Source organism: Podarcis filfolensis (assembly GCF_964270895.1).
Source record: "Podarcis filfolensis genome assembly, chromosome: 5".
Taxonomy (NCBI): Eukaryota; Metazoa; Chordata; class Lepidosauria; order Squamata; family Lacertidae; genus Podarcis; species Podarcis filfolensis.
This window is the reverse complement of record NC_139608.1, coordinates 61,814,522-61,830,254: the sequence shown is the minus strand read 5'-3', so window position 1 is coordinate 61,830,254 and position 15,733 is coordinate 61,814,522. Positions and strand designations below refer to the sequence as shown.

At 40.0% G+C, this 15,733-nt stretch overlaps 1 protein-coding gene across 8 annotated transcripts; it reads left to right on the top strand.

The window, feature by feature from the left end:
• The first annotated feature begins 347 nt into the window (after positions 1-347).
• Positions 348-15,691, top strand: ZNF518A (zinc finger protein 518A). Of its 8 annotated transcripts, XR_014548913.1 has the most exons (6): positions 348-2,040; positions 5,160-5,276; positions 7,884-7,923; positions 8,056-8,173; positions 8,592-14,506; positions 14,537-15,691. XR_014548913.1 is itself a non-coding variant. In XM_083616831.1 (5 exons), the coding sequence occupies exon 5, from the start codon at positions 8,698-8,700 to the stop codon at positions 13,183-13,185; it is 4,488 nt and encodes a 1,495-aa protein (XP_083472957.1). In that variant the 5' UTR covers positions 348-2,040; positions 5,160-5,276; positions 7,884-7,923; positions 8,056-8,173; positions 8,592-8,697; the 3' UTR covers positions 13,186-15,691. The 8 variants fall into 8 exon arrangements, 7 of the variants coding, with proteins under 7 accessions (XP_083472957.1, XP_083472961.1, XP_083472963.1 ...); XM_083616831.1 differs by having other exon boundaries at positions 8,592-15,691; XM_083616834.1 differs by lacking the exon at positions 348-2,040 and adding an exon at positions 2,108-2,126 and having other exon boundaries at positions 8,592-15,691.
• Positions 15,692-15,733: the final 42 nt, after the last annotated feature.

The following is a 15,733-nucleotide window of genomic DNA, read 5'->3' as shown; positions in this document are numbered from 1 at the left end:
TGCTTCTTTCCAGACCAGTCTCATGTAACAACCAGCTGCTAGTCAGCAATGGATACTTTGTATTTTAAACTTAGCTCTTCACAAAACTATGGACACATAGCGAATTCTTATACAGTATGTAAAACAAACCCAGTAAAACATGATCTCTCCACAGTCACAAATGCTTTATTTCATGATTTATGAAAAGTGCATCTTGCTTCCTAGATGTATTTATATACATTGTATATGTTATCAACATTTTATATATTTGTTAGCCATATTGAATGTTTAGTAATATAAACAGAAAGGTAGGATATCATATGTTCAAACAAATAAGCCAAATAAAAATAGATTTAATATGTAAGTAGGTTCTTGGATAAGCATTTGCTTTGAAAGTTTGTTCATTGAAAATAAATAGTCATATTTTTCATAAAGTAATGAATCTTTAGCAAATGTCTAAAGGTTTTATAGTCTATTGAAAAGTTGCACTTTTTCTCTGACTGTTGAAACAGTATTTGCTTTTGGGAGTTCAAATACAGAACAGGGTGGGGGGGGGGAGGAGAGAATGGCAGAGTTGAGTCTGATGGAGAAATTCAACTCTGAATAACGGTTTGAAGATCTGTTTATTGAACTCCCATCCTGGGAATGTAAGGATGATATTTTTTGAAAGTTACATTTGTTTTAGTTCTGCGTCTAAGATCTTCAATAGAACACAGGAAGCCAATCTATTTTCCTTATACTGCATGTTATCATTTAAGCCACCCCTTTATGCTCCAAATATTTTTCTTGCTAGCTTCCTACTTTGCATTTGACTCTGGTCTTAAAATCCAAATATGGCTGTTCATATGTTGAATAACGCTGTTCTGGATTTGCTTCAGCAAGGCTGCAAAAATGTCGAATTTGGACGCAATCCTTTGGCTTGTAAAGCTTACCCTCCGTGTTGCAGTAACAGCTAAGCAAAGATTTACCTTTCATATACCAACCAAAGGTGCATCCCTGTGTTGTCTGTCACAAAGAGAGCTTCAGCACTGGCTTCACCCCTATTTTTAGGTCCTCCTGATAACGTTCACCTAGGTTTTAAACAAATGCGATTCATGCTACCTATTCATGCTTCTATTGTGCCACTCAGCAGTTCTCTTCCCCGTCTGCTTTGTTTTGTAGCTAAGCTGGGTTCATATAAGCTGCTTCGAGGAGGCCATTTCCCCTTCCCTTTGCATTTCGCGAGTGTGCAGAGAACGCCATTGTCTTCATGCAAGGGAAGGGGAAACAGGCCGCGTTTTCCTTCTTCTTTTGAGCACAAAAGGACTGCTATCTGCAACTGAAAGATGAGCACTGGAAGGAGGGCAAATACATTGCTGATATCAGGAGGCGGCTTCCAGACAATGGCCGCGTGCGGCTGATGGATGAGCAAAGGGGGAAGAAGTGGGTGATGTCGTCGTCATCCCTTGGCTGAGGGAGAGGACATGATGGCGCCGTTTTGCTTCCCGGGATGGGCTTTGCTTGTATGTATGTGCTTGTGTGGCACCAGGCCGTTTCGTTGGCCACCCGTGAGAGGGGAATATGGGTGCCTCTTTGTTGGATCTGGTAGTGTGTATTGGTGTTACTAATCCACCCCCACAGCCTTCCTTTCTCTCTCTCTCTCTCTCACACACACACACAAATAACAGGCTGGGAGGAGGAAGAGGAGGGACTCGGCCGTGTTGCCGCTGCTGCCTTCATTACTTTGACAGAAAAACTCCCCGGCCGGCGGTTGCCGCCGTCGCCGCCGAGGCAGCTTTCATGGTACGTGAAAGCGACGAGGGGAAAAAAAAAGGCGCGCAGGTCGTGGCGCCTCCTCAGCGGCAAAGAGGGGGTCGTCGGCAGCCCCCCCCAGGCGTCTCCTCGCGCCCCCCAAACTTCCCTGGGCCTCCGTCCTTCCGCCCCATCTCCTGTGCGGCGGCATATCCCTCCGCCACAGTCACCCCGCCTTCCATTGCTGAGCTCGTCAAACTGCCGGAGTCCCCGGATGGAAAACTATAATGGCCGCCAATTGTGACTCGTCGGACTATGGAGACGGGCGAGGTAATCTAGGCGCCCAGCGCTCGTGCCCAGCGTAGGGGGGGAGGGAAGGTCGCGGGGGAGTCGCGGGGCCCTGGACGCCCAGCTAGGTAACGGGGAGGCGGGATCCCCCCACCCCATACGGGCGGCGGGAGGGGGCAGCTTCTTCAGCGGGACGGGCGAATCCCGGTAGTTGGGCAGGAACCCGCCCTCTTCTTGGGCCGAGGCATCAAATAGTCCCGCGGTCGCGGCTTGGTTTTGGGGAGAGAGAGAGAGAGAGTGGGAGAGAGAAGTGCACCTCATTCCAGGGGTGCGGGGGGAACTATTGAGGGGCCACGCGCCGTTGGCCGCGCGGCCGCTCGCGCCTCTGTGGGCGAAGGTTCGACCAACACAGCGCGCGTGTATCCCTCCGCCTTGCCAGGATGAGAGTTGCTGTTCGGCAGCGCCCCGTCTCCTCCTCGCGGCTTCAGCCAGGGACCCCCTTTCTAGGACGGGGGGCGCGAGCAGCTTGACCCCCCACCCCCTGTCTCCCGAAACACAGCTCCATGGGGACCAAAATAGCGGGGTTGGTGCCCCTGAGAGACACCTGAGGGGCCTGGCAGCGCTTCTCCCTATGGCGCCCAAAAGTTCTAGAGGCGCCCAGGAAGCCCAACTCAACCCGAAATGGCTTTTTTTTGTGTCCAGGCAGACGGATGAGTTGGGTGGTCTTTTGTTTTCCCCCCAGTTTATGGACTCCTTCAGCACCTTAAAGGTCTTGAGACCTAAAGACAGCAAGTTGGCAGGCCAGACTCCATGGTTTCAAAACTCAACAAGGGTATCATGGGCTTGACTTGGGGCAAAGGCCCTTCACCCTTTCCAAGTGCAGATGCTGAGCATTGCCCTGTCTGGATTGTGTTGAAAGGATTAACTTGGAAATGGCTAGGAAGCACTTCCTGCAGAATGAGAGAGAGAGTGGGAGGGAGATTGCTTTGTTGTTGACTGCCATCTTGTTTTGCTTGGGTGTAGCCTTGCACCAAAAAAGACTTGCCAAGATAATCCTCTCTTGCTCACAACAAAGTACTGAGCTGATTTTGGTTGCTGATATTTATGATTGTGTTACCATAGGACTGAAGTTAAGTAGCATGCGTTGCTGCAGCTTGAAAGAAGTTATTTGGAAAGGAAAACCAACAAAGCCAAATGTTCATGAAAATTCCTTAAGATAGTGCAAAGATTCTTATATAACCATGGAAATGTGCTAATCATTTTTGTTCTCACTGGTCATCTCACTAAATTATAGTGAGTGATATATTGCTGTGTAATAATATAGTGGGATGTACCTATGTGGATAATTTGTAAGATGGACCTGTATTACAACTTAAGTTGAGAAAATTCTAAATCTGCCAGTCCAGTCTTGCTCACATAAACTTGAGACGCGAAAACAACAAAGGCTTGGTTCTGAAATAAGAAAGATACTATCAGAAGTTGCAGTGTTACAAGTAGACACATTTTATACAATCTATGGAGATAATTTGTCTTTGCTATTCCTTCAACTCTTGCAAAATATGGGATATTTTGTATAGGGAATTGATCAGTAGACTTGAGACATCTCTTTTAAAAAAGGTGACTACATTGCATGTAGGTTACAATGCTGAACCAAGAATGATAGTTTGTAAGATTGATTTATTGGGTTTGTTTTTTGCCATTAAAATAATGCATGTTTTGGTAACTATATTCTAGGCTTCAGCCTGTATAAGGAGATACTAAAATTGTTCTAAATTTGAGGTTTGGGTTTTTTTTGCTTTTGTCTGCTTTTAATCTTTGGGCAGAGTGATTTAGCCTGTTAAGTTCCTTCTCTGGTCCCCATGACACATACCTCTGCATAGAACAGACCTCTTTCTCTGTGAAAGATTTCATGCTTCTGATTGTGTACTCTGGTTTTCAAGTTGCTGCTGTCTAGAAAATCCTAAATTTAAACAGTTTTTTTTTTACTTGTAAGTAATCTAATCTGGGGAAGCGGGAAGTGAGCAGAGCAGTCCTACTGGGTGGGAAAGATCTGTGGCAGAGCGACTTCCATTTTCAAAGCCTTGCTGGCTTCCGCAGAAGGTGAGGAAGGGGTGACCATTTTTTCTGTTATGGTTGCTTTCCATTGCAGGGAATTAGGTATGCCAGCTCTTAGGCTACTGTAGTTTCTGGCTCCATTTGGAGTCATGATGGGTGAATGAAGAAGTGTAGGATCCTGCAGATCCTTGGCTGCCCTCAATGTATGCTAATATCCTTCTAGTTTTGGGCCCACCACTGGTAGGGTAGCCATGGCAGCAGAAAGCACTGTTGCCATCCAGGGAACCACCTGACAGTGGTCCACTTCTAGAGATACTTTATGGTGTCTGGGACTCCTTCCCGGGTACCACAGGATTGCACCTTTAGTAAACTAGTGGTGTTTGCACTATTTTAAAGCTTGCAAAATCAATAAGGTGCATGTGTTTAGTGCAATCCCCTTTGTGCTTACTCAAAAGTAGGAGTGCAGCCTTTGTTTTGTAACATGAACAAATTCTTTCCTGACATCTTTTAACTATTTTTGGAATATTTTGGGAAATAGTTAGATTTCCAGTTTCTGCAGATAAATATTTGCAGGTTAATTTACAAATAAGCAATGTAAATATTAGGTATTAAGGAAGCTCGTTACATGTGCTTTAAAGTTAGCTAGCATAGCCAGGTTTCTGTTCCAAAGTGTAGAAGACTTGTACAGATGTGTAAGGTTGGTGAGATTTGGGAGAATAAATTAAACTTGGCATTTCCCTAGTTTACAGTATTTGTTTAGAATTTCTGTCATAGTGGGCATTTATTTGATTTTGATTATCCTGCTAAAAGTCAGGGGTCAAAAAATGCTACAGATTTGTAGTCAACAATATCATTTTTTTAAAGGGAGTATTAGTAAATACTTAGTGCCAGCTATGTGCAGAACTACAAAAACTTGCAAAACTTCTAGATATTGACATAAATCCCCCCCTGCTTTCTGGCCATATTATGAATGACCACATTTAGAGTAAAATTACCTAATTTTTTGCTGTAGGTACATTAGGATCAGGCACAGTTAGATCTCAGGTGGTAGTGACTTCTAAGTTGATCCTATGTTTGTGTTTTTAAAAACATGTTCTTTATTTCAGGATTTTTTGTACATTGAATGCAGTGTCTTTTGACCCTCTGTTTTATGCCTTTCATCTCTTGGAAAAGAAAAGTATTGAACAGACTACTGAAGAATGGATTTTTAATCTTTTTAAACAGTAAGTTTATTACTTATCTGTGGTTAAAGTTAAAATTCACTGTGGGGGAGTTTTGTTTAAAATATCCTGTATTATCAAATGCTGTTGAGTGATATCTAATGTTAGTTATACTCAGAGTAGTACCAAAATCAACTTAAAATCCATTGATTGCAGTGAGTGTGCTCTTACTTATTTATTTTTATACCGCCCTATACCTGAAATTTATATACGACCCTATACCCAGAGGTCTCAGGGCATTTCACAGAATAGTTGGATATCACCTGTTATGTTTATGTATGTGTTCAGACTTGTAAATCACAACATGCTTGGTTGCCTATGTTGGTTATTATTATTTATATAGCACCATCTGTGTACATGGCACTTTACATGTTCTTACAATCTGAAACCTAACAAAGGAAAACAACATTGGCAATGAAAGCAGTGAAAAACAGGGGAATAAGATGCAATTAAGTTTCTTTGGCTTAGTTACTATAGGGTATTATCACTAGAAGATTGTTCCAAAGGTGAGTTTTTAGGAGAAATTTGAATGAGGTAAGGGAGATGGTTGGACACATTCTGGGAGGTATTTGAGGCAGCAAGGGAGAAAGGGTGAAGAATGAGACTTTTAGACAACAGTGGGTAATGGAGCTGAAGAGATAAAAGCCAAAGGAAGAGATGTGTTAAGATATAAGAGCAGAGAGATAATGGGGAGGAAGGCCATGGAACGTGGAAGGATTTGAAGATGAGCACAAGAAATGTATTTATTTATTTATTTGTCAGATTTCTCACCCACCCTTCACCATAAGTTTCCCAGGGTTAGTTACAACAGTATAATGTGCAATTATTTAAAAAGGTTAAACTGTTACAATTATAAAACAAGTAAAACCAAAATTGAGCAGAACAATATAAATTCAGCAAAAGTGGTGGGTCCCATGAAACAGTTGAAGGCTAGGGTAGAAGAGGTTTGTCTACAGCATACAGCAAAAACTGTACAGTGGTACCTCGGGTTACATGCGCTTCAGGTTACATACGCTTCAGGTTACAGATTCTGCTAACCCAGAAATATTACCTTGGGTTTGCTTCAGGATGAGAACAGAAATCATGCTCCGGCGGCGCGGTGGCAGCATGAGGCCCCATTAGCTAAAGTGGTGCTTCAGGTTAAGAACAGTTTCAGGTTAAGAACGGACCTCCGGAACGAATTAAGTACGTAACCAGAGGTACCACTGTATAGTGAAGATGCTAAATGCAGCTCTGTAGGGAGTTCCATAGTTTAGAGGCTGTCACAGAGAAAGTCTTCTCTTGGGTTCTATTCTCTTACTTCTGTGGTTGGTGGAATTACAGTGGTACCTCAGGTTAAGAACTTAATTCGTTCTGGAGGTCTGTTCTTAACCTAAAACTGTTCTTAACCTGAATCACCACTTTAGCTAATGGGGCCTCCCACTGCCACCGCGCAATTTCTGTTCTCATCCTGAAGCAAAGTTCTTAACCCGAGGTACTATTTCTGGGTTAGCAGAGTATGTAACCTGAAGTGTCTGTAACCCAAGGTACCACTGTACTAAGAGAGCCCCCTCTGTAGATCTTAAAAGCCTGAGAAGGTCAGTATGGATGGATACAATTTTTTAAGATACTTGGGAGCTGAGTCGGCCAGGATCTGGAAGGGGATAGGAAGCCAGTATAGGGATTTAAGAAGGGGCATCACGTGGTCAGTTTGCCAAGGGAGGTGTCATTGTCAGCATAATGTTAGATGGCGATGAGTGGATGAAGATGGGACAGTGGAAGACCTGAGATGGCAGTAGCTAAAGAAAGAAATTACCAGGGCAGGGGCCAGAGTTTTGCTGAGGAAGCAGAGAAGGGCGGGCTATATTTTCTGACATTGTAACAGATTACATGATCTGGTGATGGACTGGATATAGGGGTATCCATTAGGTGTTGCACAAAATTACCTAATGCTGCTTCCATTTGAGAACTTCAAACATTGCTACTATGCTTTGAGCTAGAAAAGGAGAACATCAACCAGTGTTGGAACCCTTGGACTTCATTGCTTTAATTTGGTGAACAACATTATAGATAACATAATGGCAGGCATATAGGAAAACAAAGACCTCTCTAGCTCTGTTTAGGTGTTAGAATTTTCAAATCCTGGAAGGGGAATGGGACCACACACTGCTGTACACCTAATGTCTCTGTATGTGCAGGATCTACCCCGACCTTCATGTGTTGAGTAGTAACATTTAAAAGGGGTTTCTAAGTGTGTTCAACCAAAAGTACTTAGAAAACTCCCTCAGACCTTCTGGCTCAATGTGGGAAGAAGGCTGGTGCATTCAAGAATGTTGCTAACAGGGGCGACTTGCATGACCGTCTTTCCTACTTTTCCCCCAGTTCCTCGTTCAGGCGTAATGCCTGCACAGCACTTCTGTTTAATGATACCCCCTGCCCCTGACAAGAGGATTTTCCACAGCAAAACATCTACTTAGGGGAAAGACCTGTGTTAGAAATGTTTAGGTCTGATACCACTGAGGCACATATTTTCAAATTTCTGTCTTTTGCTCCTGATGTATACATATTAATCCTGTGAGAGTTTATCATTCAGAACACGTAGTAAGGGTTTTTTTGTTTGCTGTATTGCAGAGTGAAGCATCTTTTTAAATCTACTTAATTGAGATTTCTGGTAAGTTGCCTGCTTGAAGTCCTAGTTGACATTTAAGGTTATTTTCATTTCATGTTGTCATGGTACAGTCTGTGCTTGTTGGTAATTGAGTCTCCTGTTTGTGTATTTTGTTTTTTATAAAACGGTTGGCAGCCTCTGTGTTAAGCAGTCCATCATGTCCAAATGTGTAGAATATGGGGCGATCATAGGAAACTGGGTGAAGATTGACTTACTGATCACCTTGGAGGTGGAAGGCCAGGAACATAACTAGGTAGGGTTTGACTGTCTTCTACTGATTTGGGAGAAAAGCTGTGGCTGAAACAATGGCACATTGCTTCTGGCACTGCATCAACTCATGTAGGAATTAACCAATGAGAATAACTCGTATGTGGGAGGAGCAAAGTAATCTGAGTATGTAAAAGGAGACCCCAATAGCTGAAAGGTTTTGAGTGTCACTGTGAAGGTTTCAATTCTTAATCCACATCAAGGGGATTATGGGTTTAATGGGGGGAAATGTGACATGTCTGTGGTGACAAAAAACAACTTCGATCAAAAGCTTTGTGACTTTTTAGTTTTAATGGCTATGTTAGCACACAGGTGTCAGTCATTATGCTGCTTTTAGTATGTGAAACTATGGGTACCTTTCCCCCTTTTAACCTTTAAAATTAACTTTGTACTTTTAATTCCAGATTTACTAAACTGAGGAAATCCTGGAACTCTTGAGTACTTCTGCACAAGAGTCTCTTAAATAACGAAGAGTACAAAAATAGTAAATTACAGAGTACTTTAGGAAAAATGCCATCTGAACAAGAACCATCCTTTTGCATCCAAAATACAAGTTTGTTACATAACAATGAGTTAGATAGAACAAGTGTTCCTACATTGGATACTTCTGTTAAGGGGTATATAACTCAACCTGCAATTTCAGATATTCTCACCTATGGACTGAGAAATGTGAAAATAGAGCTGCCTAGGGTAAATATTCCAAATGAAGTGCTATGTACACATGAAATTGACAGATACATGAAAGTATTTCAATGTAAAGAAAAGCCTGCAAGAGCCTTTTCCATGCACATGGATGTGAATGGAAGCAACTTTTCTGAGACTGATATTCTACGCAGTAAACCAAGACTGAATTATGAGGAGGGATTGAAAACATCTGCAAAGATACTGAATTTTAGCTGTACCAAATGCAGAAACAATATTAAGTACAGTCCAAATGATCTGCAGAAGCATTTCCAGCTGTTACATCGTGGAGAGTTGCCATCTTACCCCTGTGAAATGTGTAATTTTTCAGCTAATGACTTCCAATCATTTAATCAACACCGTCGAACACATCGTAGCACTTTAGTAAAATGTGAAATCTGTAATGACGATAATAGATATACTTTGTTGGACCTAACAAAACATTTCACATCTAGGCACTGTGTAAATGGCCATTTTCAGTGTGAAAGATGTAGATTTTCCACCCATGATGTTGGCACATTTGTTCAGCATATTCATCGGCACAATGAAATACAATATAAATGCGATAAATGTCACCATGCAAGTTTTTCAAAAGAAGAATCTCAGAAACATGTTGCTTCACACACCGGCACATTTCCTTTCAGTTGTCAATATTGTAACTACATGGCATCTCGGAAAAACTATCTTTTAAAACATATTATTACATTACACAGAGACCACCTCTATGCAAAAGATAAAACGGATACAGATAACAATGAGAAGATGAAGAAAACTTCAACAGGACTAAAACTTATCTTGAAAAGGTACAAAACAGGTGCATCGAGGAAGGCCCTGTGGAGACGTAAAAGAATGACTACTGGCAGTTGTAGAACTGGAGAAGAGGACAGACAAGTTCTCAAAAACGTGAAGGAAATTCAGCCTAAATCTGAAGAGCTAGGCCAGCCTACAAAAGAATTACATCTCAGCGAAGACAACAATCTTCTCAATGAAAGGCATATCTACAGTGGGGCAAAATCCTCTCCAGCAATACTATACAGTAGAGCAGAAGATGGCTTGGGTTCTGGCGTGCTGAAAAAAGCTGTTCATGGTCCTACAGTTTTGATGGTTAAAAACAACAAAATATCTGTTCCTGCAAATTACAGTGCTAAATTTATGGGCTTCAAGATGGTTGATGGAAAACAGCATATAGTAATAAAACTGCTACCTACAGATAAACAGAATTTGCCAACAGAAAATAAGGTTGATGGGGTAAAAGATGGTTCAACTGAATGTCTGCAGCAGACAGCTGACAACTTCAATTTACCTTCCGCTGCTGGACCTCATGAAATTAATCAGCAAATGTCTAGAAATAATTCTGTTCACTCATTGGCATCATCTCCATTGTCATTTTCTAATCAATATTCAGGAAAAATAAAACAAGAAAGTCCAGATTATTTTAGTTTGAATACATCTCGAACAGTAGGACCTCATATTGTAATGGTAGGAAACTCTACAACTCGTCTGCCAGCAAAACCAGATTCTACACTTCCTTGTGATTTTGTGGCTAAGGCTGGAAATAGAGATTCTTCATGGAGGAATTGTGTACCTCAGGACCATTCTCAGGTTTTATCCTCTGCTGGTGCACACATGCTACATTATGACCCTATGAAAAAAACCTTTCCTACAGAATTAAAAGTACGGAATGGTGAAGTAAACAACAGTAAATACAATAATATCTACTGCCCATCAACTGATTTTTCTAATCAAGTACCACTGCCTTTCCATAATTATTCCAAAATAGATACTTTGGATAGCTCCAAACACCATATGTCCAACAGCGCCTTTTCTCTCCAGAGTAGGCCTGTAAATGAAACTACTTATCTGCAACAACAAACAGTGTTAAATCTAGAAAGAAGATCTTCATTGCTGTCTCTTCATGGCTTTGTAAATACAAATAATGTTCCAGTATTTTCAGCTAACCAATCCAATTATGCTACTGACAGACAGCATCCTATAGAAAATCATCATGATGACCAGCAGCATTTGAATGCAAAGGTAAATCAAGTGTTGGAACATGTAGCTGAAAAATCAAAACAAGAAAATGCCTCTAATTGTGTAAATACATCACTTATGCCTAAAATAACATCTGTTTTCTCACTCCAGAGTACTCAGGCATCCAACTATTTGTCACCTGAAGTAAACCAGTCATTACAAGATGTTCTAAGAGGGCAACCTGCTACTCAGCCACTCAACTATATAAAAACTGGTTATGACAACTCATTTCCAAATAATAAAATGGAGTGTAAAACATTTGCACACTTCAGAGATTCAACTGCTGCATGCAGTTTAACCAATTCTCCTGTTAAATTCAAGAGAGAGTTGAATGTGAATGGCAGTGCAACGAATGAAGGTGTGTATTTTAGGAATGAAGGACGACTCCCAGTGATGGCTCATAGAACAGACGAAATGCATTCTACTTCAAGGACAACAGGCATTGGTGCATTGCTTAAAAGTCAAACAGATTCAATTTTAGCACAGCAGTTGGAAAAACACAAGATGCACTACAGTTTGAATGTCCCTAATGCTATCCGTCCAATGCTTCCAGAACAGAAGAAATCAGTGCTACTTCAGTCATCTCTCCCAAGGTTTTTTGTACCTTTGCGCCTTGCCCATCAACAAGGATTACATGTTATTTCAGGGAAGCCGTCTCCAAAAAACAGTTCATCAGATGTTCAGGCAACAAGAGCTACACCTTTACTTTTAAACAAAGGACCTGGAATGATCTTGACTTTTGGTAGTGGCTCAATTGGAACAATTGCAAATGCCACTGAAAATAGTTCTCAGGTTTTAGAGAAAATTGCATCTAAAGAGTGTGGTAAAGAGGAAATAGCTACATCAGGTATGAAATTTAAAATAGACAGCTCTGGCAGTATAAGAAATTATTCTGGTGTTAGTGGGACAGCGGTTGCTTCATCCACTGGCATGTCATACACGGAGCAACTTAACATGACAAATTCAGAGAGCAGAATTTCTTCCGTGAAAATACAGGCTGGACATCAAGGCAGTAATGTTGCTACCTTGGAGTCAATAAAACCACCAGAGGTTGGACAAGAACAACCTGTTTATGCACTTTTGCCTGATGGTAGACAAGCAGTTTTTCTTAAATGTATGTCGCCAAACAAGTCCCTAGTACAGAAGCATAATGTTCTTCAAGGTACTGCTAATGGTCAAAATTGTGAACCAAAGAAAACTGGAGCAATGCAACAAAAGCTTTTTTTGAAAATTAAGACCTTTCCTGCTGCTGACAATTGTCAGCCAATTAACAACATTAAGTCATCTTTACAGTTCAATAATATGCATTCCCTTAATAGTCCTGCACTAGATCAGAAAAAGGCAGCTTTTTCTTCTAGCAATGCCTTACTGCTTCCAGGTACATTGATGCCAGCAAATGCCTGTTTGGCAAGTGATAAATCAAAGGATCCTATTACTTCTGTAGAATCTGTACATTCCCTTAGGAATTTAAAGACACGGTCACAAAAGATTCCATCTGATTCAGCACAAACAGTTAGTGCTAACAAAGGGAACGCTTTTGGAACCCAGATGTCACCCGGGCCACCAACAAACAAATTTTCAAAAGCTAAACGTCATTCAAAGCAAACTGGTGCTAAAGTTTCTGATGCTACGGTTTCACAGAAGAACAGGAATTTGAAACGGAAAGTTAAAGATGGCCTTCAAGAACCTCCTAGAAAGAAAATGTTGCATCGAAAATGTAAAGCGAAAAATCAAATGGATGTGAATGAATTTGAATCCTTAATTCGCGCCCCTTGTAGACCAAGATTGTCAAAAGACACTGTGAGGATTCTAAAGCTACTTCCATTTAATTCCAAACAATTAATCAAATGCCCCCGAAGAAATCAGCCAGTTGTAGTGCTAAACCATCCTGATGCAGATGTTCCAGAAGTTGTAAATGTTATGAAGACTATTGCTAAATTTAAAGGACATGTGCTAAAGGTCTCCTTGTCAAAGAGAACTATTGATGCTCTTTTGGAGCCAGCAGATTATAACAGTTTGTACATAATTACTAATGATCTCTCTCGAAGAAAACGCAAAATGCTCACACCTGTAAGTCCTGTAAAAGAAAGGTTTGTTTTAAAATTAACATTGAAGAAGACGAGCAAAAACAATTATCAGATTGTGAAAACTACCTCTGATAATACGCTGAAAACTAAATTTAGGTGCTGGTTTTGTGGGAGGATATTTGACAATCAGGACAATTGGGTAGGACATGGACAGCGTCATCTAATGGAAGCCACTCGAGACTGGAATTCATTAGGGTAATTTATTGTGATGACTGAAAAAGACAAAAGAGCTCATTGCTTGCAGATTATTTTGGATGACCGCATCAAAATGATGTTTTTAAAAGAGAAACAAATGTGTTAACACCTAAAATTATCCTGTATGAATTTAATTTAAATAGCTTCAATTGCAGTTCAAATTGCATTTTGTTACTACTATCATGTGATATATTTAGAGAATGAATTTCAGGGCTTTTGTTATGTATATATTTAAAAATCAAAGTGTGTACATATTTTTATACTTCAGTTATTTGCTATAAAATCTTGCACAGGAATTGTATTTTTTCAGCTCTGTGCATGCACTACTAAAAAAATGTTTTTCAGCTACACACAGCTATTGCCGTATTTTTCCTCGCTCTTTCAAGACAACCCCCCTTTTCTTTTCCAGGGATGAACACTGTTGTTAGCAAGTGCCTAAAAGATGTGAAGCAGTTTACTTTGTGTCAACTGTATAACCACAAGCCCTCATAGGGCCAGGTTTTCTAACAGTTTCTTTTAAACAAAGCCATATGTGAATGCTTTAAGCTATATTGCTATGCACATGACACTTGTACTATTTCTGTGCAGTTTGTCTACTTTCTTAGTGAAGTATTTTTCATATAAATCAATAAACATGTTATTGTGTTTAAGCCTGATAATGAGATCAGTTGTAAATATAATGTATTCACAATTTGTACAGTACATTGAAGAACATTCCAAGTGGATGTTTGACATCCCTATTAAATCAGTATGATTTGTGCTATACTGAATAATTTTGCCACCAGATGTATATAAAGGGCAGCCTGTGGCTGTGGTGGCTTTGGTTTTGCTAGAAATCGGATTATGGCTATTTTTCTGTAAGACTTTTTGTGTGGCTAGAGAGTATAACTTAGTTTTTAAAGAGTACTCCAATCTAGATTTTCTTACCCCATACATTGATGCCTCATAAAATTCTGGAGTATTTGTCATTCCACAATAGGGAAGAAAACCCTCTTATATTTGGTTATCTTCTGATTCGGACAAAAAACTCTTTGCATTTTGATTGTGGTCTCTTAATTGTTGAATAGATTTTTGTCTTTTTGACAGTATAGCACTGGCTGCTATGTTCTAGAAATGGTATCAGGTTTTTACTCAAGATTCTCAGGCTTTTAGTTGTGTTGATTCACAATCCACTATACAAACTACTGTCCTCTTATAGCCTGCAGCCAGTCTTTATTTCTCCTTGTAGGCTAGAGATTACATCTTTAAATTGTCTGGCCTGTTCAGATATTACTTATGGGACAGAAAGGAGAGAAATCTCAGTTTGGCAGAAGGTATTGCTGATTGTGCCCTCCCCCTTTGTCATAAAATGGAAGTTGCAATAATCCATGTTGTAACACAGAACATTGCATCTTTGATTTTGGAAAAAACTGTTGGACATCTTAAGCATTTAAATAAGTATATGATAGCCTGGATCAAACAGTACTTTTTCTCCTATCCCCTGCCAAAGTGAAAGGGATAAAGAGAAATACACCTGTCCCAACACCTACTAGTGTTGAGACAACTTTGTCCCTAGCAAGTCAAGTCTGAACAGGCATTTTGTGAATAATCCGTATTGATAGAAATAACAAATACTTAATTTTTGTGTTGTAAGGCCAGGGAGTAATTTGAGTATTGGCAGTGTTTCAGTACCTAAGTTATATATTGGTCCTCCGTAGAAAATTTAGACATATCTGAAGGGAATGGGGCAGGGAGAAAAATCAAGTGTAATGAGCAGTAACAGGTTCACATTTGTATCTTTAACTTTTTCCAGTGTTTAAACAGTTCCTACAAAGTAAAGTATCTCAGGAAAATGATGTGCTTTTAAACAAGAAATGCAACTCAGAATTACCTCTTAAAAATTCCCCTGCATATGCTTGGTGTTAATAAATTTGTTATAGAGATCTATTGTTCTTTAATTGTGTTGAATAATTTTAAACAATGAGTAAAGCACTGGTCTTTATGGTAACAGTCAGTAATTACCTTGCCGATAGAAATTTATAGTTTTAAAAAATGGTCTTAGTTACTTGAGGTGCCATCCTCAGATACATTACAGGATGCACACTTTGTAAAAAGGTAGCTACAATATAAGTTTACTAAAGGAAGTAGTATGGTTCATCTATTTCCATGTGTGGACATTCCAACTTTTATATTCATAATTATTTTGGGTATTTATAAAGGAAACTGTTTCGTAATGACACAAGCCTCACCTTGAATGTAAGAGTTTGAACAAACATGCAAGCCAGAAAGGAGATCTTGTAAGGCTGTTGCTAGACTTTTAAATATTTATATGCCATCCACAAAGGTTCAGCCACATGGCTTGAGCTGTAGAGCAGCCAGGCAGTATATTTGTAATGTGGCTTTTGTTCTCTGCTACATCACAGCTACTTTTAATGCTGCATGAGTGGGTGTTTGTAAGGTGACTGTAATTTTTTTGCCACTAATTTTTTTTGTAACATTGCTATTAAATTTTAATCCTTTGTCACAGTTAACAAGGTTGGAGAGCATCATATTATTTATATACATATTTGCTA